This window comes from Macrotis lagotis, chromosome 1, assembly GCF_037893015.1.
Source record: "Macrotis lagotis isolate mMagLag1 chromosome 1, bilby.v1.9.chrom.fasta, whole genome shotgun sequence".
Classification (NCBI taxonomy): domain Eukaryota; kingdom Metazoa; phylum Chordata; class Mammalia; order Peramelemorphia; family Peramelidae; genus Macrotis; species Macrotis lagotis.
Window position 1 is genome coordinate 751,878,988 of NC_133658.1, and position 22,918 is coordinate 751,901,905.

At 36.8% G+C, this 22,918-nt stretch overlaps 1 protein-coding gene across 6 annotated transcripts in view; it reads right to left on the reverse strand.

Moving 5' to 3' along the window:
• Window positions 1-22,918, reverse strand: part of FLI1 (Fli-1 proto-oncogene, ETS transcription factor) — a 161,843-nt gene that overhangs the window by 69,093 nt on the left and 69,832 nt on the right. For all 6 annotated transcript variants that reach the window (XM_074216340.1, XM_074216339.1, XM_074216343.1 and 3 more), the window contains one exon: window positions 5,001-5,209. In XM_074216340.1, coding sequence (XP_074072441.1) covers window positions 5,001-5,209 — 209 coding nt within the window. The remainder of the gene's footprint in view (window positions 1-5,000; window positions 5,210-22,918) is intronic.

Consider the following 22,918-nt stretch of genomic DNA (forward strand, 5'->3'; position numbering starts at 1 on the left):
AAACCATGATAGGGAAAGTTATGATGTGGAAAAGGTAACTGCATATTTTTCCCTTATACTTAGCCAAAGTTTGATCTTCCTGTTATTTAGTAATAGCTATGGAAGATCATTTCATCTTTACTATAACCCTAAGAAGTAGAGGTTATTATAACTCTCATTTTATAGTTCAGGAAATGAAGGCAGACAGAAGTTAAGTGACTTGCCTAAGGTAACACAATTATAAGTATCTCAGAACAGATTTGAATTCAGGACCTAACTGCATTTTACTTCTAACCACTGGTCCTCTGGAGACAAGCAAAACAAACCTTTTTTATTGCATGATCTTTACAGTTTTTGATAGCAGTCCTCAATGGATCTTTTCTTCTCCAATCTGAGCATCTCTAATTCCTCTAACTAATCTTTGGATGATGAGGTTTTTAAATCCAACTTTGTCTTTTTCTACATGTGCTCTGGTTTTTCAAAATTCCTTTCATAGTCTTAACACTAAGGCTCCAAGAGGTGAATATTCTCCCAGGTAGTCATCATCTCCTACCTCTTCACAGAATGACAGAATTTTAATTTAAGGTACCTTTTCCATCTTCCATAGAATCTATGGAGCCCCAATGTTTCTCCCTGTTCATTGACTGTCCCAAGTTTGGACCTAGATCCACAATGAAGCTCCAAGTCTCATGACTTAACAGAGCACTAGCTGAATAATCACATATCTAGAGGCCATCTTTCTAAACTCCTCATTTGAAAGAGGAGGAAACAGAGACCCCTAAATTTTAAGTGACTTGCTTAAAGTCCCACAAGTAGCAAATAGCAGAGCCAGGATTCAAACTAAGAACTTACAACCCCAAGGTTAGTGCTCTTCCTACTGCCCCATGTCACCTCAACTCTTTCCTTAGTTCTGTCTCTAGTTTAGCTTCATGTTTCAGTCGTCCCATTCATAAAATTCATCAGCTCTTCCCATTTTGCAGAACTGTTGTATTTGAAAAGAAGGCACTCCAAAAAAAAGCATAAAATGATATATGCTTTGACAGAGAATAAATTACAAAATAATATACTTATTCCAGAATAATAGCTGCTCAAAGCAGAATGATATAATAGATAGTAAGTCTGCTGAAGAGTCAGGAAGACCTAGTGCTATTATTTCCTGGTGATGTGACCCTGGGCAAGTGGAAGATGGAATTTTCTTATTGGGAGTTCTTGATTCCAATTAAATCACAGGTCCAGTCAAAACTCAATCCTTCCCTGCTTCACAAAACAAATAAACAAACAAACTGAAGGTAATAGTGAATCTATCCTTAGAGACCACAATCCTTGTTACATCTGCAGCTTTCTATGTTGACCTCAACTGAAACCATTTACTAAAGCATTAGCTGAGCTGAAGCACCAAGGTTTGGAAAATTGATTTTTGTGGAGCACCTCTTTACCTAAGATTAGAAGATCTAAGCACCTGAGATTTCTTGGGGAGGATAAGAAGAAAGCATTTATTCACAAATCCCATTGTGAGTCAATTTGAACATGCATGAAAACAGATTTGTCCGTCTAATTGAGGCAGTTGATAGCTAGGTCTGGAGTCAAGAAGCCCTGTGTACAAATCCAGCTAGGCAGGTGTTGTAGTGGATAGAGCACCAGTTCTCAGGAAGACCTGAGTTCAGACACTTTACACTTTACACTTTACACTAGTTGCATTATCTTGGGCAAGTCACTTAACCCTTATTGTCTTGCACCAGGACCATTTCCGGTTGTCCTGATTCATATCTGGCCACTGGATCCAGATGACTCCAGGGGAGAAAATGAAGCTGGGAACTTAGCACAGCACCTCCTCATTCAGATTCAATTCACATGCCTGTCATGACATTACCTTCTTGATGTCATGGTTTTTTCCTAGAACAAAAGTCAACCATCAGATACATACTTAGTTGTGATCCTAGGCAAGTCACTTAAGCTCTATTTGTCTCAGTTTCCCCATCTGTAAAATGGAGATAATAACAGCAACTGCTTCACAGGATTTTTGTTGGGGATCAGACGAGATAATATTTGTAAAGGTCTTTTTAATAGTTCCTGGCAGATAGTAGGTGCTCATTAAATGCTTATTCCCCCACCTCCTTCCTTTCTCCATCTGGTAGTCTGCATATTTGGTCTTTGTCCCAGCTCCTTTAGTCAAAATCTAGGTTATATCTCTCTGTGTTACAGGATTATTGTGAGACTAAAATGTAATAATGGATAGAAATGTTCTAGAAAAATATGAGAGACTTTGTTTTAGCCATCAACTCCATCTCCAGAGTCCCTAGTTTAAAGTTGGCCCAGACAGAATAGGTTCAAACTTCTATGTTGATCAGTAATGGAAACAAATCTGTGAGTTGGCTATCGCATTCCAGCCTGGATGAGATAGGATGTACCAGTCTCAAAAAACAAATCTAACTAAATTAAACCATACATTAGCAAATGGTTTTGGCATAGAAGGCATAGAAGGATATAGAGAGGCAACAAAAATAACTTGAGTCAGAGAAAGAAGTGCTATATAGATGTATGTACAGAATGATTATACATAAATACATATATGTATATATACATATATATATATATATATATATATATATATACACACACATCTGTGTTTAATGGTTACCATCTCTATGATGGAGGAGAAGGAAGAGGAGAAAATTTATATGCTAACTTTATTACATATTTAAAAGGAATAACAAGTTATACATGACAGATTTGTAGTTTCATGTACAAAAAAAGTATCAGTTAATGATTTTTTAAAAAGCCAATTTGGTGGAGTTAAGTAAACTCAGGTTCAAATCCTCCAACATTCAGTAGTTGTGTTACCATAGTCAAATCACTCACTGTCTCTGGGCATCAGTTTTTCCAGGTGTAAAATGAGAATAATAATATTATCTGTAGAACCTACTTCACAGTGTTACTATAAGGTTCCTGTGAAGAATAATTTGTAAACTAAGGCACAATGCAAATATTGGTTATTATCAGGATGAGATACAGAGTCAGAGAGACAAGAGAAACAAAAATGGAGACAGAGATAGAGTTCTGAGGCTCTGAGCTACTCTGTTGCCCCAAAGCCTGAGAAGGTGGCTGAAATCCCAGGCTCTGTCTGGTTTTGGTTAGTGGGATTGAAATGTGGTGAAGTTAGGGGTTCCCACAGACAGGTCTGGAGTGTACTTGTTCTCCTTGAGAAAGAGGTGGTGGCTCTGGCTTGGCTATTTATTCTTACTACACTCTCTTCTTTCAATTTCCTCACCTTTCTACAGGTGAGTTTCAAGTTTATATCTCTAACTCTGGCCTCCCATGACCAAAAGTCTTATATTTTCAGAAATATGCTGCTGAATATTTCCATCTGGATTCTTTGTTGGTATCTTAAACTCAATACATCTGAAACCAAACTCATCTCCTTCCCTCCCAACAAATTCCTCCTGCTTTTCTTGCTTTCTGTGAATAAAGTCATAACTGCCACCCAGGATAAATGCCCTTGAGTCATCTTTGAGTTTTCTTCTCTTCCTCTCTCATCTAATTATATGCTATATCTTATTTGTCTACCTCTTAGGGTCCTCTGCTCTCCTTTTCTTTTTAATTGCTGATACCTTAGTTCAAATCTTTCTTATTTATTGCCTGGCCTATTTATATAATCTAACTGGTTCCTCTAATCGTAGGCACTGTTTCTCCAATCTATCCTGCACTAATCTTCCTAAAAAAACTGCTATGATCATGTCACTACTTCAAAGGCTCCCCACTGCTTGTTTTTTAATAATTAGTATTTTATTTCCCCCAATTACAAAAACAAATGTTTGTTCTTTTTTTAAATTTTTAGTTCCAAATTCTCACCTTTCCTTCCCTCTCTGAGACTCCCATTGCTTATTAAATAAAACTCAGATTCCTTAGTTTGTCATTGAATCTATAGAAGTATCTCATGATTTGGTTTCAGTCTACCTATTCTCCCAGTATGTAATTATATTCCAGGTCCAAAAAGGATTATCTCTCATTCTTTCAACATACCTTGAAATTTCCTGCTCCTATATGTTTACTCATGTCATAGCTTCTACCTTAAGCCCATTTCCCTACTCAAAAATCCTATAAAATGTTAAAGGCCGTCTACAAATATCGCCTCCTTCATGAGATGGTTCTGCTACACAGTAATTGCCTGCTCCACTCAATTCCTATATAATTTTATTTGTGCCATTATTATAACCCATCTGTGTAGCATTATAGTGATCTAACAGATCTGCTTTATACCTGATCTTAGAGTTGATTTTTGTTGAGAATCCAGAATATATCTTATTTCTTTCTTCTTACTTTCCTTCCTTCCTTCCTTCCTTCCTTCCTTCCTTCCTTCCTTCCTTCCTTCCTTCCTTCCTTCCTTCCTTCCTTCCTTCCTTCCTTCCTTCCCTCCTCTCTCTCTCTCTCTCTCTCTCTCTTTCCACCCCCCCCCCCCAACTCCTCACCTGGAATGCAGCAGACATTTAAATTCTTGTTGACTTGACTTCTCATAAATTTTCAGTGAATATCAGCTTCTTGCAAGTAGGGATTATTTCCTTCACTGTCTCTGTATCCCTAGGGCCCATCACAGGGCTTGGCCCATAGCAGATACTTAATAAATAGTTGTTGATTTAATGGTCCAAAGACCAGACTCTTACATAAGGCAGAGCTTTTGAAGGCTGGCAGCTCTCCCATGCCCAGCCAGACATAGCAGGAGCCCCCTTCAACTGCACCATCAGACTCTAGTCCCACAGTGCCCTGGGCTGGCCCCCTCATCTTAGCAGCCTTTTGTGGACTGACCCAGACTTCCAATTGCCTAGCACTGGAGCCCTGCCTGCCACAGAAACCATAAGTGAATAATGAGGCCTTATGCCTCAGCAGAAGAACATCTGGTGAACACACATTCATACTTCCAGTCCCTCCCTCTTCTTCCCCCTCCTTCCACCATCAGGGTCTGCGACCCTGCACTCCCAGAATTCTCTCTCCCAGCCCATCGGCAGCTGGAGTTTCCATTCTCCTACCTGGATCCATTCATGTGGTCATATTCCCTCTTAACATTGACCCTCACAGGCTGGTTGATCCACTCCTGCTGAGGTGGGAGAGGGTTGATTTTATGGGGCTGGCCATAGTCAGGGTTGCCTGAGGCGGTCATGTCGTTCTTGGGAAGATGAGTTGCTCCAAATGTGGAGTCAAAGAGGGATTGGTCGTCGCTCACCACCGACAGAGCCTCCTGGAAGAACACGAGATGGGAGAAAGAAAGTTTGTGTCACTAATAAATCAGCCATGATGTGGCTTTTGCACTCTCTGTTTGAGCTGGCAAACTACTCAACAGATGCCCTGGGGCTCTCTTCACCCAAAAGTCCCCTCTGGGGGAATCACAAGCCCTGGGTCACATTAGCCTTTATGCAAACATCTTGGGTTTTTTTTTTTTTTTTTTTTTTTGGCTGCACTGGACAAGGAAAGAGGTGAGAGTGGAGAAAGGCATCATCCCCTGTGATCCAGACATTGGCTAATTTATCTGGAGAGCATTTTTATTAAGCTATATCTTTTTTTTCCTTTTTCCAGAACATGTCTTATCCCCTTTTGGGGGCCCTTTTCATTCCAAAGTTTTCTCTAGTTTGGGATGGAGGGAAGAAATGGAGGCTACCAGAGAAGCAAAGGAGAGATGTGGGGAAAAGGCAGCACAGAGATGGCATCATCTGGAGTGTCCCCTGAATATCAGTGACCCAAGAAATGAAATGGTCTCTGGAACTGGAGCAGACAATGTGCTGCACTAGGAAGAATGTTTGACTTGGAAGTCAATTCTTGGGTTTGATCCTTACTCCCTATGTCACCGTGGACAAGTTCTTTACCCTCTGGGCCTCTGAAGTTTAGAAAAATAATGTGGTACAATGGAAAAGTAGCTGAATTTGGAGTCAAGAAGACCAGGATTTGAATCCCCAGTCTGCCACAAACTCTCTGTATTACCTTAGACAAATCAATTTAGTCTCTCTGAGTCTCAGTTCTTCATATATAAACCAAGAGGTTTGGCTTAGATTATGGCTTTTCTTCCCTTTTAACAACCTATCATCTTGTGAATTCCATTTGGAACCCCAACCCTAACCCCAGATCCCAGATAGGCTGGTTCAGAGTCAGTATATTTTAAAGGTCAGGCTGCTTTATTTTTTCCCTTAGGGAATGGAGTGATTATTAGTAACAAATGCTATTACTACTAACAACAATAACAACCACAGTATATTCTTTATATAGAGTTATAAGGTTTACTAAGTGCTTAATAAATATTACCTTATTTACCCACAAGAGAAGTGGATTCTATTTTGCCCATTTTACAAATGAAGAAACTAAGGGAAATCAAGACTAAGTGACTAACCTGGGGTCACCAAGCTAGTGTCTGAGGAAGGATGTGAATTCAGATCTTCTTGACTCCATGTTGAACACTCTATCCATTGCCCCATCTAGCCACCCCACAGTTGCACCTTGGACATAATAACTCTATCTCTGTGTCTTTGCACAGGCTCCTCCCCATACCTTGGACATACTTCTCATCTTAGTCTCTTAGAACTCAGATTCCTTCTGGGCTCAGCAAAGTTGCTGCCTCCTAAGTGAAGCTTTCCTAATTCCCTCAACTCTTGGAGCTCTTTCCCTCTTCAGATTATCTTATATTTTCTTATTTGTGCTTTTGTAAACTCTCAGTAGAATGTAAGCTCCATAAGGGAAGTGTTGTTTTGGTCTATTTCCCCACAGCTTTTTCCACATTTGGCCCTTAATAAATGCTTGTTGAATTGATTAGAGTGGTTTGAAATGTCTACATAACTACACTTTATGGTACGGATGGAAGCTACAAAGGAAGCAGAGGAAAGAAGAAAGAAAGAGGAGGAGAGAAGTAGAAGTTGTTTCATTTATGTTCCCTCAGTTCTCATTTCCTTAGAAAAGATGAAATTGAAAGTATAGTCTGAGCAGAATTGGGTGAGAAGAAGCCTAAATCCATAGATTGAGACAGACATTACTTGGGTTGCTAATAGGCAAGGGATGACAATTGTGTCATTATGGTGATTCTGGTGAGAGTTGAGCTCTTACTTGGGATCTGGAAACCTGGTGTGAGCTCTGACACTTCTGTTTATTAGCTCTGTGACCATGGGGAACTCAGTTAACTTTCTAGGACATTCATTTCTTTGCCTGTAAAGTGGAGTTAATACAAATACTACCTACCTCACAGGTTGTTGTGAGATAATTATTTACATATGCCAAAACTTGTTGACTTGTGATTTTGCCACAGAAATCTGCAGGACTATCTTTTCTATGTTTTGACACTTTTCATAACTCACTATCACTGCTACTATCTAAGATTATCCCAGTAGTCATTAGATATGTCCATCAAAGGCAATAGGATATATGACAAAAATGCCACAGATTAGAAGAGAGTATTTATAAAAATGAACCATTTTGAGGACTTTTTATAAAGTGAAGAACGAAATTAACAGAATGGAGAATATAATTTATGCAGAAACAATACTGTAAGCAACTTGAATCCAATCCATGATTCCAGAGGACTGATGATGAAACATGATACTGACAAAGAAGTGACAGATGTAGGGTGCAGAATATATATGTGTGTGTGTGTGTGTGTGTGTGTGTGTGTGTGTGTATCTGGTTTTGTATACAGGCATGTAGATATTTATTTACTTGACTCATTTGTTATAAGAATTTTTTTCTTTTTTTCCCAATGGGGTAGAAGAGGGAGGGAGAGAAATAGATTTTTATTTTTTTAAATAAACATGGTAGAGGTACTACAGATGTGGAATGTTGCTTGCCCATTCAGATGAGATCATAGTATTGTTAGCTTTTCTTAATTGTTTTACTTTGTTACAAGAAACCTCTCATGGAGTTGGGGGTGGTACTCTATAAATATTTGTAGTGGAAAAACAAAACACATCAATAAAACTATTTTTAAAAGGAGAAGATAATAGGATTTATATGTGTTTATTATCCCTTTGCCCTTGTAATCCTTCACAGTTGAGTTTAGGCTAATTTGAAAATAAGGAAAATAAGCACTCAGTCATGTTCTAACACTTACTATCTATATGGCACTTGTCAAATCACTTAAACCTGCTTAAGACTCAGTTTCCTTATCTGTAAAATGAGAAAGATAATATCTGTAATTTTTTCTTCATTGGGTTGTTGGGAGAATTAAACAAGACAATATGTATAAAGTACTTCTTAAAACCTTAAAATACTATATAAATGTTGGGGTTATTATCATTTATTATTAATTTTTATTCATAAAATACATTTTTCTCTTAGGGCACCATTAATAATCATTCTCCATCCATTCACTGCCTGACGGTAGTTTCCCCCCATTATGTAACAAACTAAAAAAATACAGTATGTATGGCTACAGATAAAGAACATCAAAGGCCCTTTTAGTTTTGAACTTGTTCTATGACCCTCATTTCACTCATCCCCTTTCTTTGAATATCTTCCTCCCCCTAAAAAACAGATTGCAAATTCTGTTCCACTCTCTCTCTGCTGACCTCACGCCCAGGGCTGTACTTAATGCCAGCACGGCATCCTTGTTTCCAACAGGAAGGCTGTTCTCATGTTGTTTCCGGCTGGGACCAAGGCAGGAAGTACAGGAAATCATACCAGGAAGTCTGCTCCTGGACCAAAAAGGCTTGGATGTTATAGATAAGGCAAAGGGTGAAGGGTTTAAGGTTGAACTTCCAAAGTTACCACTGCAACACCCAAAAGGTTCACAGTCCCCAACTGAGTGAATGTCTCTAGTTTCTGGATCCAAAATGTACTATTCTTTTTTTCCCATCTGATGCCCTCATAGTTTGTTCTGTGGAGAGTTGGTAGTTCCCTTGATCCTGGATGAAAAGTCTTATGGCCACTTCCCTAAAAATTAAATTTTGCTCTAACATGCATGTGATTCTTTGGCCAGGCCCTAAGCAAGTAAAGTCAATCCATGATTCACATTAGCACTGTATTAGTAAGAGGCTACCACCTGAAATCAGGCAAAAAACAAAAGCAAGGCATGCTTTTGCCAGGAAAAAAGGATATCCTCTGAGAGTATCCTCTTCTGCCCTATTCTCTGTCTAAAAACCCTTTGATAGCATTCTCTCTTCCTTCATTCCGATCTTTGATAAATTGGTAGATGTTCATTTTGTCAAGATGAGTCCCTCAACTTGTTACTAGTAGGCCCTCCTAAAACCTGTAAGAATTGGAGAAAATTGCTTCCTTAAACTGAAAGGAAGGCAAATGTAAGATTCCTGTTCAATCTTGTATATTTTAGATTAACATCTCGAGGAGCTTACTCTATAACCACAGCTATCTCTTGTCTACTGACTTGTTCCTTACTGCTCACCAATATTTCCACCTATCCTTAAAATATCCTCACTAGACCCTAACATCTTCTCAATTAATTATCATATTTCTCTCCTCCCTTTCACAAACTTCTAGAGACAACTCTCAATATTCTTTGCCACCACCTCTACATTTCTCATTGATCTCTCTATGCTTGCAAACTAGTTTCTGACCCCACTAACTGAACTGAAATCATTTTTCTAAGGAGATCAGTGTTCTATCAATTGATAAATCTGATAGTCTTTTTCTCAGTGGTCATCTCTAAAATCTTTTTGCAATATCTGAAAGAGTTGGCCACTACTTCCTCCTCAATACTCTTGCATTACTGGGCTATCCAGACACTGGGGAAAGGAATAATTCACTGCTTTCTCCTGGTTTTCATCTTTCCTATCTGATGACTCCCTTGCTATATTATTATCTATGCCCAACCTTCTAACCATGAGAACCATACAAAGCTCTGTCCTAGGTTCTTTTCACTCTCTGTAACCTTTTCCTTTGTCATCTTATTTGCTGCCATGAGTTCAGTTACTATTTCTTTGCAGATTGCCAAATCTATATATTGTCTCTCTTGACCTACATTAACCAAACAGGACATACCAAATTGGACATTTTCACCTAGATATCCTTTAGAAATCTATAACAGTATATCCAAAACATAACTATAACTCTCTTCTCTTCCAAATGTTCTTATTTTTGTTAAGAGCTCCATACATTTATATAGGAATTGTTGTGGCATGATGAAAAGAGCACTAAATTGGAGTTCAGCAAGTAAATTCTAAAGCTAATTCTACTTATCTACATTACTCTTTATTATACTAACACTGTTCCAACATGGTAGCACATTATCAAAGAGGTAAAACCAAATAGTAGAGAATTCAGAAGTGGTAAGAGATGACACCTATTCAGGGACTATGAACACAGAAGCTATTTTCTACAGAACTATTGAGTGAATGAATGTCTACAAGCATTAGACATTTTTGTTAATTTTTTGATGCATTCTTATTACTAGTTTAGGGTGTTTTAAACAGGGTCCCAATAAGCCTTCCTTTTAAAATTAATATAAATATTAACTGACTATGTATAATTGTTGTAGAAAGCAAAGCAGAAAGCTCATCTTTGTACAGATTGGATGAATGGACTGAAACTAACAAGAATAAATTTGAGAGACAATGTAATGTCCTGGCCTTAAATTAAAAAAAATCAAACATACAAGTACATGATGGACATAGTTGGAATGCAAATCATATTTAAAAAAACTAGAGTTGTGCAATTTCCATATGTATGGCACAGTTCTCAAAAAAAGTTGTATGGCATTAGGCAGCAGGGACAAAGGAATTTACTCTGTATTATTCAGGCCACATCTGAAGTACATAATCAGATCTATCTGCCATGTGAGGGAGAACTATGCATGACAACTTTTCCTACAATAGGTCTATTCCAATATTTCATGGTGGCATGTGTTCTTCACCATTATAACAGGGGGTGAAGTTCTGATAGACTCTACTAAAATGGAAAGATTTTACCAATATGATCATGGAGACAAAAAATGTGTACAGGTTCAACACCAAAGTCAACAGACTTGAATGAGATAATTTCATGGATATAATGATCCATAAAATGGACCTGAAAATGCAAAAGAAAGATGCCTAATTCCTATGAACACTCTTCTACTTCCACAGTTACTAACATCTTTATCAAAGGTATAAGGAGAGAATATCACTGAAGGACTTTGAAAAGTCCTTCCAAACTTCTGAACTAAAATACTACAAAACTTCCTCAGTTAAGTCTGCAGAAACACAACAAAAATTGATCTAATCATCCACACTAGAAATATTAATGAATATAATAATGATATTTATATAGGTGTTTTTTGTTGTTCAGGCATTTCAGAAATGTCTGGGGTTTTCTTGGCAAAGATACTGGGTTGATTTGCCATTTCCTTCTCCAGTTCATTTTACAAATGAAGAAGAGTCAAATAGGATTAAGTGACTTGCTTGGGGTCACACAACTGGTAAGTGACAGAGCGAGAATCTGGTTCCAGAACTCTTTGCACCACACTGTGCTGTGCTGTGATGGCTCACCTTTGGGAAATTATGAAAATCTTCTGTGATCCCAAACAGTTCACTGCCACAAAATTTAATATCTTTAATATCACTGTAATCCTAGGCAGCTATGTGGTACAGTGGATAGAGTGTCAGACTTAGAATCAGGAAGACCGAAGTTTGAATTTTGCCCCAGACACTTATTAAAAGCATGAACTTGGGGAAGTTACCTAGCCTCTCTCAGTTTCAGTTTTATCAAGTTGTAAAAATGTGAAAAGAAATTAAAATGGAGGTAGGTATCTCAGTGGCTAGAGTACAGGACTAGGAATCAGGAAGACAAGAATTTAAAGCCTGCTTCAGATATTCACTAGTTCTATGATCCTGGAGAAGTAAATAATCTTTGTCTGCTTAGTTTCCTCAACTATAAAATTAGGAAAATAATGCCTACTTTCCAGAACATTTTATAAAGACAGAATGAGATAATGTTTATCAAATGTTCTACAAACTTTAATGCCACTTAAATGCCAGCTAGTCATAGTAGCTATAGTGTTCATAGAAGTCATAGTAGTCATAGTTTCAATATAACAACAACAACAAGAAATAGTCATACTAGGTGTATTACCTCTTGTATAGAATATCAGATAAGAAAATATGTATAAAGCTCTTTATAAAACCTCAAAGTATCATATTATATATATATATATATATATATATACGTATATATGTTATATGTCATGTGAATCATGGGCTATCTCCATTTCAGAATATTCAAAATTACATGCAATTCAAAGAACAATGAACAGATATATCTTGGATATAAATTAGTGCATGTTACAATCAACTACTTGTATTAAAGACTCCATCAAAGACATGTCTGAGTAGGCTTTGGGGTAGACCAATCATGCACTGTAAATGGGTAACAACAAGATGGAAAGCCTAAGTGGGATGGGGGGGGGACTCCATTATTGACTCCCCTTCATTTCTCAAGTAGTATGTCTGTTGCACATAGTAGGTACTTTATTCATGTTTACTTAATGTTAGAACTGAATCTTCAAGTATCTGGAGGGTTGTCATCTGTCTGGAAGAGGGATTAGATTTGCCATTGGCTACAAGTTACAGTGAGACAAATGCTGGCTAAAATTTTATAACTGTAACAACTGGTTCTGCCCCAAAGTAGAATGTGTTTCTTTGTTACCTAGTAAGTTGAACTCTCTATTGCCATAACTAAAGAAACAGAGACTAGATGACTTTCTTGGAATGTTGCAGCAGGGAGTCCTATGGTGGAGAGATGGAAAGTTTGACTCCCACCCATAAAGCGAGATATCTGAGGTTCAGAAAGGCTAAGTGATTTGCCTATGGTTATACAGCTGTTATCACAAATGGGATTAGAACTCACACTTTCATGATTCCAAGTCAGGTATTCTTTTGCTACAGCATGCTTATTGCACATAGGTTGTATGACTTCTAAATTCTCTTCCAAATGCTATGATTTTAAATTTGCTGGGTTGGGAAAGTAGACTGGCAGACAATCCATAAGAAAAATCTACATAATTTCATCAAGAAGTGACTGAATCTCAATGTGTTTAGTAAAACCAGAATTGGAAAGTTAACTTATTGTCATGGGAGGAGGGATGGGTAAAGGAAAAAGGAAAGTGTGAACAAAATCTACCCTTTTAGGGCACATATACTCTCTCAATGAGGGCAGAATTTTTAATACCTGCATATGGAATATTTGAGAAAAAGAGAGATGTTGCATTTCCCATAGGAAAGATCCATTCATCTATATCGCTCTATCACCCTTGCCAGTTTAACTGCGAAGAGAAAATTGGTGTTCAACAGGCTTTGCTGGAAGTTAAGGTGGCTAAGATAACAAGACCAAGAGGCAGAAAAGTATTCACTGCTCCTTTCTGATGTTGGGTCCGGGTTTGATTAGATCAGAGACCATGGGTCTCAAATCTAAAGATCTGGTTCAAACTTTAACAAGATTGCCTGAGGGAGAAGTTGGTTTTGGCTTTTATCACATTCCTAAATTAATGACATGAAGCTCCTCTCTTGTATTCTGAGAAGTACCTTCAGATGTATCCAAGTTTTTAAGGAAGAACTGCTTATTCTTAAGCTCAGGTCTCTGGAAAAATAGATAAATTCTTTAATCTAAGGTAGGTTCTAGAGATGTGGGTTTTTTGTTTAGTGGAGGGTTTTTGCTGTTTTTGTTTTTATGGCAAGAGAGGGCTAAGGAAGGTGGAAAAGAGTTAAGACAATAGACCCACCACATCATTGATCCCTCATTAATCCAGAAGAAATGATCCAATATGGGAATTAGAGATGTTGCTTAATTTTACTTCTTCCTGTGATTAGTTATTTGTTGTTCATTTACTTTCTCATCAGTATCTCCAGCAGAGGGCAGGTAGGAGAAGTGACAAGATAGGAAATAGCCAAGATATACTAGAGACCCTTTTCTTCTTATCTATCTAGCTGCAAGCCAAGTTAGAAAAAAGGTAGAAAATATCAGTCAATGAGAGGATATATATTTAGCACCTGCCATGTGAAAGTTACTGAGCTAGGTCCTATCTTGTGGAAGTATTGAGTTATAAGGGCTTTATGATTTCATTTTATCAACCCCTTGAGCCACTACTATAGGTCAAGAAAGCACTGAACTAGGTACTGAGGGAGATACAAGGTCACCAAGAACACACCCTGATCCTTAGGAGTTTGTTGTTTAGTATAAGGGATGTCAGTCAACTAGAATTTATTAAGCATCTATTGGATACATACATACATACATACGTACATACATACATACATACATACAAATAAATATAAAGCAATGGATTGAGCTTATTAGTTCATCCAATTTGTTTATTTACAGATGAGGAAGAGGAGAAAATGAGGCTAGTGACTTAGCATAGCACCACCTTACTCAAATCCAATTCATGTGCTTGTCATGACATCACCTCCCTGATGTTGTAGTCTTCTTTGAGAATGAAGAACAAACATCATCACAGATGAGGAAAATGAAGCCATAAAGACTGATTTGTTCAGCTATGACCTTAAATTTACATCATGCTATAAGCTTTCAAAGGGTATGACTCAGTGGACTGGACTTGGAGTCAGAAAGACTCATCTTTATGGATCCAAATCTAGCTTCAGACACTTTCTAGTTATATATGACCCTGGGGGGCGGCTAGGTGGCGTAGTGGATAAAGCACCGGTCCTGGAGTCAGGAAGTACCTGGGTTCAAATCCGGTCTCAGACACTTAATAATTACCTAGCTGTGTGGCCTTGGGCAAGCCACTTAACCCCATTTGCCTTGCAAAAATCTAAAAAAAAAAGTATATATGACCCTGGTCAAGTCACTTAACCATATTTGCCTCAATAACTCATCTTTAAAATGAGCAGGGAAAGGAAATGGTAAACCATTCCAATATCTCTCCTAATGGGATCATGAAGAGTCAGACATGACTGAAAATGACAAAACAACAAATAAATTTTCAAAGCATTCTGACATATGTTAACTTATTTTTAACCTCAATTACCTCAATGAAATAAAAAGGGAGGTATTTTTATCCCCAGAAACAAAGACCATAAAAATGGGACAAGTGGAAGTGCTATGACAATTTGAAGATAGGTGAGACCAATGTAATGTTTGTCTAGAACAAAAAGGGAGAAGGGAACATTTGAGTTGTATTTTTAAGAACTTAGTAGGATTTCAATAGCCACAGCTGGAGAAGATGGTAGTCTTTGTTTGGGGGGGGATAGTAGAGTAGGATTTGAGGGAAAGGAAGTAGGTTAATTTAGTTGGGGAGTAAAGTATGTGAAGAGCAGTAGCGTGAGATGAAGTTAGAAAGCAAGGTGGAAGAGCTTGAGTGTAATACAAAGTGCTTTTAGATTTACTCACTCAGCAATAAGAAATCATTGAAAATTTCTGGCAGTGTAAGAATAGATGTAGATATGTGTATAAGAAAAATAAATTGAGTATCCCCATAGCATGTAGGATTTACTGGAGTAGGAAAAGACTAGAACTAAGGAGACTGATTTAGACACTATCAGAATAGTCAAGGAAAGAAATAACAGGGGCCTGAGCTGGGAAGATGACAATATAAATAGAAAAGATGGGACAGAGGTTTTCATCTATGCCTGAACCATAATTCCCAAATTAATCCCATCTAGGAGCTAGCTCACTTCGAAAGGATTACATTTGGAGATGACAGAACACCAAAATAGTCTTTTTTATTACATGTATTCCTAAAATGCAGGGTTTATGACTATGACTTACAATTGGGAAAGCATAGAGATTCATAAAAAATGGACTTTCTAAGAAACCCTATAGTAGGAAAGCATCCGAGCCAGAACTAAGAATAAGGTCTTTTGATATCCATTCAGAAATTCAATTACTGATCCAATTTCTCCCCCCCAAATAGATGAAATTTGCAAATTCTAAATCATGAGTATCACTTTGATTCCTGGAAAGATTTTAGAATGTTTTGTGAACATTTAGTGAGTGGTATACTACAGGCACAGCATATCTGGATTTTCAAAGGTATTTGAGATAATTTCCCCATGGTGCCATTGTGGTCATGATGAAAATTAAAGGTAGATGGAGTTCTAACTGGTTGAATGACCTGATTCATAGAATATCTGTTAATGGGTTGATGTTAGTTTGGTGTTGATTTGAGAATACAAGGATGTGTCCTTGATATGCTATTTAATACTTATATGATTTGGAATAAGATATGGATTATCAATTTTTCCAATAAGTAAAAGCTTACAGGCAGTTAAAACTGGGTGACAGAATCAAGATCCAAGTAAATATCAATATTCTAGGATAGGACAAATCTAAGAAGATGAAATTTAGTAGAGTAGGTGTAAAACATCAACTTCATATGTTGAGTAAAGCATTACTGGTCAATAATTTTTACTTTTAAAAAAATTTTGGAATTTTACAAACTGAAGTTGAGTGAGCGATATTAAATGAAAATGAAAAAATGCTATTGCAATCATTGCATGCACTAAAGGAGGCAAAATATTCTGAATGAAGGAAATGAGGAATCTTGCCTATTTCTAGTCTGCCCTGGAGAGATCCCATTTAACTTTTGGGTTCAGTTATAGGTGCCACGTTTTAGGAAAGACATTAACAAGCAAACAAGACAATTTGAATGGTGAATGGAATAGAGATGGCACAACACAAAAATCAGATGAAGGAACTGTATATATTCAGTAAAGGCTTAGGTATATGTGACATCTTCAAGTAATTGTAGTTTTGTTACATGAATGAGGAATTTGATTATTTCATCTAGAGCTAAGAGCAGAGGCACAGATTTAAGTCTGAAATGAAAAAAATATTCCCAACAATTACACTGGTCCAAAAGTAAACTAGACCAACTTAGGAGGACAAGTCTTAAAGCAAAGATTGGATTCTTTCTTATTCAGGATATTCTAGAGCTGATTATTTGATCAGAGATGGGTCAAATTGGATGACCTCTGAAATCCATTCTAACCCTGAGATTCTGTGATTCAGAAATACTTCATTGGTATACCAAGGGTCTGTGATTTCATTTGAATGGGTATGCCCTCTGTTGCCACAGACTGAAATCCATCTTAATTTAGCTATAGAGGAAAGAATTCATCACCTTCTAGACAACCAGATCCTAGAATGACAGATGAATGATCCAATACTAGACTTCTTCTCAAAGTCTTTTTTCTGAGTCTGTAAGGACCTAGCAGAACTTGGTATAGTCTTCAAAAACACATGATTATCCTTCCACTCACTATATAATTGCAGAAGAGCAAATTTAATGGAGATGGTTGAGGAAAAATTGCCTAACTTGTTTCTAGATTTTAAAGCAAAGGCTAGTTAGATTTTGATCAGTAGGTGAGAATAATCATTTTTAAAAATTTGTTTCATCTGATGACCAGCTGGGGTTTGTATAGTTAAGTCTGTTGATGAGCTCAGAGCTTCTGAATAATTTCTAAATACAATTAATTCAACATTTTTCTTCACAAGTCACTTAAATCTTAACTGACAGAGAGGACTTCTGCACTGGATAACCCTGAGAGAGGCAGACAGCTGAGTTCCTGAAAGATTCAATCAGAATTCCTTGCAGATGAAAGTACTTTATTTAATGGGGTTTAATAAATTAAGGGGAAGAGCATGAATGAGTTGAGAGAAGAGGGTCTCAGAACACCATAAAAGCTGGAGAGAGACATACATTGTAACAAAATCCAGAGCTATAACCCTTTTGTTAATCACAGGTCTCCTATTAGGTTTTTCTCCAGGTCTCCCATGCGTATTTACCTTGGTTGTTGACTTTGAGTTTTCACATTCTGACCATAACCACATTTAAAGGGCATCTCTAAAGATCAAAGTTGAATTCTCTTCCTACAAAGTGACTTTCCTTACCAAAAATAAAATAACAAGAAGCTGAATATGGAAACTAACAAGCAAGGGCTGAAAGGTTAAACTGAACCCCCAAGAGAGGGAAACTTTACAGTGTGTTTTACTTTCTTTTTTCTTACAATTCTAAGAGCATTCCACAAGCTCCCCTTTCCCAGGGAATGTGAAGGTAAAAATAATAATAGCTAACATTTGTATATTGATAACCATGCATCATATATTTTGCTAAGCACTTTATGATTATCTCTTTTGATCCTTACAACAATAATATTGTCTCCAACTTGCAAATAAGGACACTAGATGAATAGTGGTCAAATGGCTTGCCCAGGGTCACATAACTAATAAATGTCTGAGGTCAAATTTGAACTCAGGTCTTCATGTCTTTGGACTGGTACTGTATCCATGCCACCTAGCTGCCAGGAGGAGGAGGAAGAGGAAGTAGAATGGGCAAAGTTCTGTCACATAGATTTCTTTGCTTTCTGACATTAGGAGCCAGTTCCCCTTCCCACCTTCATGAACTTCTAGAGAGATACCTCAGGTATTACTGGAGAAAAGAGAGGACAGTTAATGTCAAATATCAGTATATTAGCTGTCTCTCATGCCTAGAATGCATTCCCTTCTCACCTCCAACTCTATTTCTTAGAATCCCTAATGTCCTTCAAGATTCAATTCAAGTATTATCATCTTCCATACAAAGCCTTTTGGGAACAAGTTGCTGGTGTTTTCTACCAAAATTGCTTGCCATCTATCTATCTATCTATCTATCTATCTATCTATCTATCTATCCACACAAATAGCTATATATACCAAACACACATATACATAGATGAATATATGAGTTTATAATTTAAATGTCATATTAATGAGAAGCTCATATTAACATATAAATAATATAGTGATATCATAATGTATAATATATTGTTGCTTCAATGTATATGATCAATTATATCTTATATACTATACACAAACATTTTACTATGTAGTTATATATTCATATGTGTATATTATATAATACATATAAACATCTATATATAGATACATTATATATGTTATATGTACATATAAAATTCCTTGACGGCAGGAATGGCTCTACTTTTTTCTTTGTGTGCCAGCATCTAGTAAAGAAGTTGGTATATATATATATATATAAAGTTCTAAATAAATGTTTATTGATTAGTGGCTTCAGTTTCCTCTTCCTTAAAATGGAATGTTATTATAATTAAATTAGCAACTCACAATTGTTGAATCCTGTAAGGTTTATAACCAATCTCATGAGACTTAAAGTATTATGAACTTGTATTCTGAAAGTATTGTGAAATGACTTGTCCTGTATCACACCACTAACAAATGTGGGAAGTAGGATCCAAACTCAGTCTCCTGGTGACAAGTTCAGGTTCTATCATGGAAATTGCCTAACCTCTCACCTCCCTCAAGAACTTAGAAGGAATTGTTAAAGTTCTGTGGCACTGAAGTGGTATGAAATTGATTTCAATAACTTTGAAATAACAAAAAAAGAAAAATAGCTTAAAGTGCACAAAACTGTAAGGATAAGGGGGCAGCTAGGTGGCACAGTATATAGAACAATGATCCTGGAGTCAGGAGGACCTGAGTTCAAATGTGACCCCAGACACTTAATAATTATCAAACTGTGTGACCCTGGGCAAGTCATTTAACTCCCCCATTGCCTTGAAAAACCAAAAAAAAAAAATTAAAGAACTGAAAAGATAAACAGTACCCATTTATTAAAATTCCTTGAAAAATGTATTATGTATATGTAGATATATGTGTGTACACCCATAAATATACAGAGTGACCCAGAAGACTTACAGTTTTCAGTTGTTTTTTTTTTTTGTTTTTGTTTTTGTATTTTTGCAAGGCAAATGGGGTTAAGTGGTTTGCCCAAGGCCACACAGCTAGGTAATTATTAAGTGTCTGAGGCCGGATTGGAACTCAGGTACTCCTGACTCCAGGGCTGGTGCTCTTTCCACTGTGCCATCTAGCCACCCCACAGTTTTCAGTTTTAATAGTTTAAATTGCCCTAAGACTTCAAGAATGACTGTATATGCTTACACACACACACACACACACACACACACACACACAGCTATAGCTACAGACATGCATAGAGTTTAGATATGTAGATATCTTTATAGACTTAATAGATATAAATATGGGCATAGCTTAGATATAGAATTAGATATAAACATAGATATAGATTAGAGATTTAGACATATGGACACAGATATATAGATAAATTATATATAGATAGAGATTAAATAGAAATAGATTTTATATATATATATATAATTTCTCTATAATTAACTGATTGGCTAATACTTCTCTCATGTCAAGTGAATGACTGCAAAGTAAACATACTCATCATATTGACGCAATGTGAGAAATCAGTGAGTACTAGATTATTAAGGCTTAAACCTAGGGAATCTGAAAGTAGTGAAGGAGGTACCTAAATTATATATATTTCTTCCACTCAGGTCTGTTATAAAAGGTAGAGACTTCTACTCAGTTTTGATTGCTTGTTTGTTTGTTCATGGATCAAACAAAACCTGGTAGCCTAAACCTGCTTCACTACAACAAAACTTCCAGTACCATCAATATGTCTCTGAGATTTTTAGAGTAAACTTTGTTAATTCCTTTCTAACCTCCCCACTCATTCCTTGACCTTCCCATCCTCATAGCTCTGGCCAGTGATCATTACATGGGTGAATTTGAACAGACAAATCACTGACCATTCTCCCCACTCTGCAACCCCCATTGACTCTGGGTCCTATTCTCAAAGGCAATGATCTTATCCAGCAATTTCCTCCTCTGACACAATTTCCATGGCAACTTGTGCCCTCATAATCACAGGAAGCTTATGAGGAAACATACACAGGGCGGCTCCTTCAATCCAATCATTCCAGCAGTGAGCCAGGGAGCACCCTTTCAATGGAATGGCCTTCCAGAAACAGAGCCAGTCTGAGAGCAAGTGAATTCCACCTGTCCATGGGATAGTTTATTTCACTGTGCCACCAGCAAGCCCATGAACAGCCATATTGAATGACATTTAAACTCAATGGACAAGCAGTGGTAGAAGCCATGAGACACCAGGTTATTTTGGGATGAGGGGAAAAACAAAGTTCCATTCATTGCCCCATCTCTAATGGATAACTCACTTCCATGAGTAAGGCCTAGGGACTGGTATCAATGATTTCTCCACAAAAAATGATAGTCTCATTCTGATCCTAGAGGCTGTGGTCTTGGAGATATTTTATTTCCAGTGATCCCATCTGAATTAATCTCCTCATCTTTGGTGAATGACTTTTTTATAATCAAAGATTACCCAAGCTTTTTTTTAAATAGTTGGAACTATCTTAGGAATAGATATATGAAAATAGCCAGTACTTAAACACATCACTACATAAAGAGTCTTCATGAAGCTCTAGCTGTCTCAGTTTAACTAAATTTATTTTTTTTTCCTCCTCCCTGATTTCCTGTTCCATATCCTTCCTTTCTTCATCCCTTTCCTTCTCTTTTCTCCTCCCTCCTTCTCTAGCCACTATTTGATTAATTTATTTTCAATCATTTTCTTCTTTTGGTCACCATACATGTTAACTTTTCCATCATCTGTACAAATGATAAATTCTTTTGTTTATTTAGGAAAATTTTCAACATAAATTGCCAGGTTATCCTTAGAATTCTTCAATGACCAGTATGAGACCTCAACTTTTAGATTAAAAGAATAGAACCAGACTTCTAGGACTTTTGTCCACACTATTCCCAGATCTGGAATACTCATCCTTATCTCTCTGTCCATAGACATACTTCGAGACCCAACTCAGGTTTCACACTTTCCATTGGACTTTAGCATTTAAATGATTCCTCTCTCCTTAAAATACTTTTCACACCTAATATTTGTACAATGTCTTTGTCATTTAATGTCGTGTCTAACACAATGTCTTTAACAGAGTAAGTCCTTAATAAATGTTTGTTGAATCATATCCACATTGAATTTATCAAATATTGCTTTTTGACATCTCATGTAATTTGATTTTTCTGAAAGGCAGTATGTGGTAGTGATGATGAAGATAATTAGCATTTATGCAATATTTTATAGCTCAAAAAGGACTTTATAAATATTATCTTGTTTTATCCTCACAGCAACTCTAGGAAGTGGATTTTAGCATAGTCCTCATTTTACAGATGCCAAAATGGAGACAGAGAGATTAAGTGACTTGCCCAGGATCACACAGTTAGTAAGTGTCTGAGGCAGGATTGGAACTCAGCCTCCCAGAATTTTATCCATTTTGCTACTTAGCTGCTTCCAAAAAAGAACACTGGTCTTTTGAACTAAAGGCTTTTGGGTTCAGTCTTGGCTTAGTCATGTGAAACTTTACTGATCCTTCAACCTCTTTGTGCTTCAGCATCTCCACATGTAACATTAGGATGATACATTACTCACTTCAAAGGGTTTTGTGAGTAAACTTTTAAGGACTAAGTAAATTTAAGTATTTGTATCATCATCATCATCACCATATCATTATTATTATTATTATTATTATTATTATTATTATTATTATTATTATTTTATCTTATCTTTCCCTTCAAGATGAAAATTTCTTTGGAATTTTTTTGTTTTGTATTAGGCACTTTGTTTCTTCCATAAGACCAACTACAGTGATATGCAAGTAGTCTCTATACCAGAAATTCAAAAAGGATAATTATATCCCCAGTTCATTCACCTTTCCAAAAGTCTTTTGCAAGAACTTTGTAATAGAAGCCAGAAGAGTCAAGTTCTAGGCTCATCTCTGCCACTAATTAGCTATGTGATCCTGTGGAAGTCACTGAACTTCTCTGGCTTCTTTATCTTCAAAATCATGGAGTTTGACTTGATGACCTCTGAGATTCCTGTAGACTGAAATTCTGGATTCTAAGCTTTCTCAAAATAGTTTCACCAAATGTCCTCTGAGAGGCACATTTCCTACTTTAAAACATTATGGTCTGTGATTAAGCTTCAGTGTTTCTGAATGTCTCTAATTTAAGCCATTCCTCCTTATGCCTATATGATGGTGCTGTTATTCCTTGATGCACCTTCTACTAGGGAGGTAGAAAGAAACCAAGGGCAGTCTTGGTCTGAGAAGAAGAA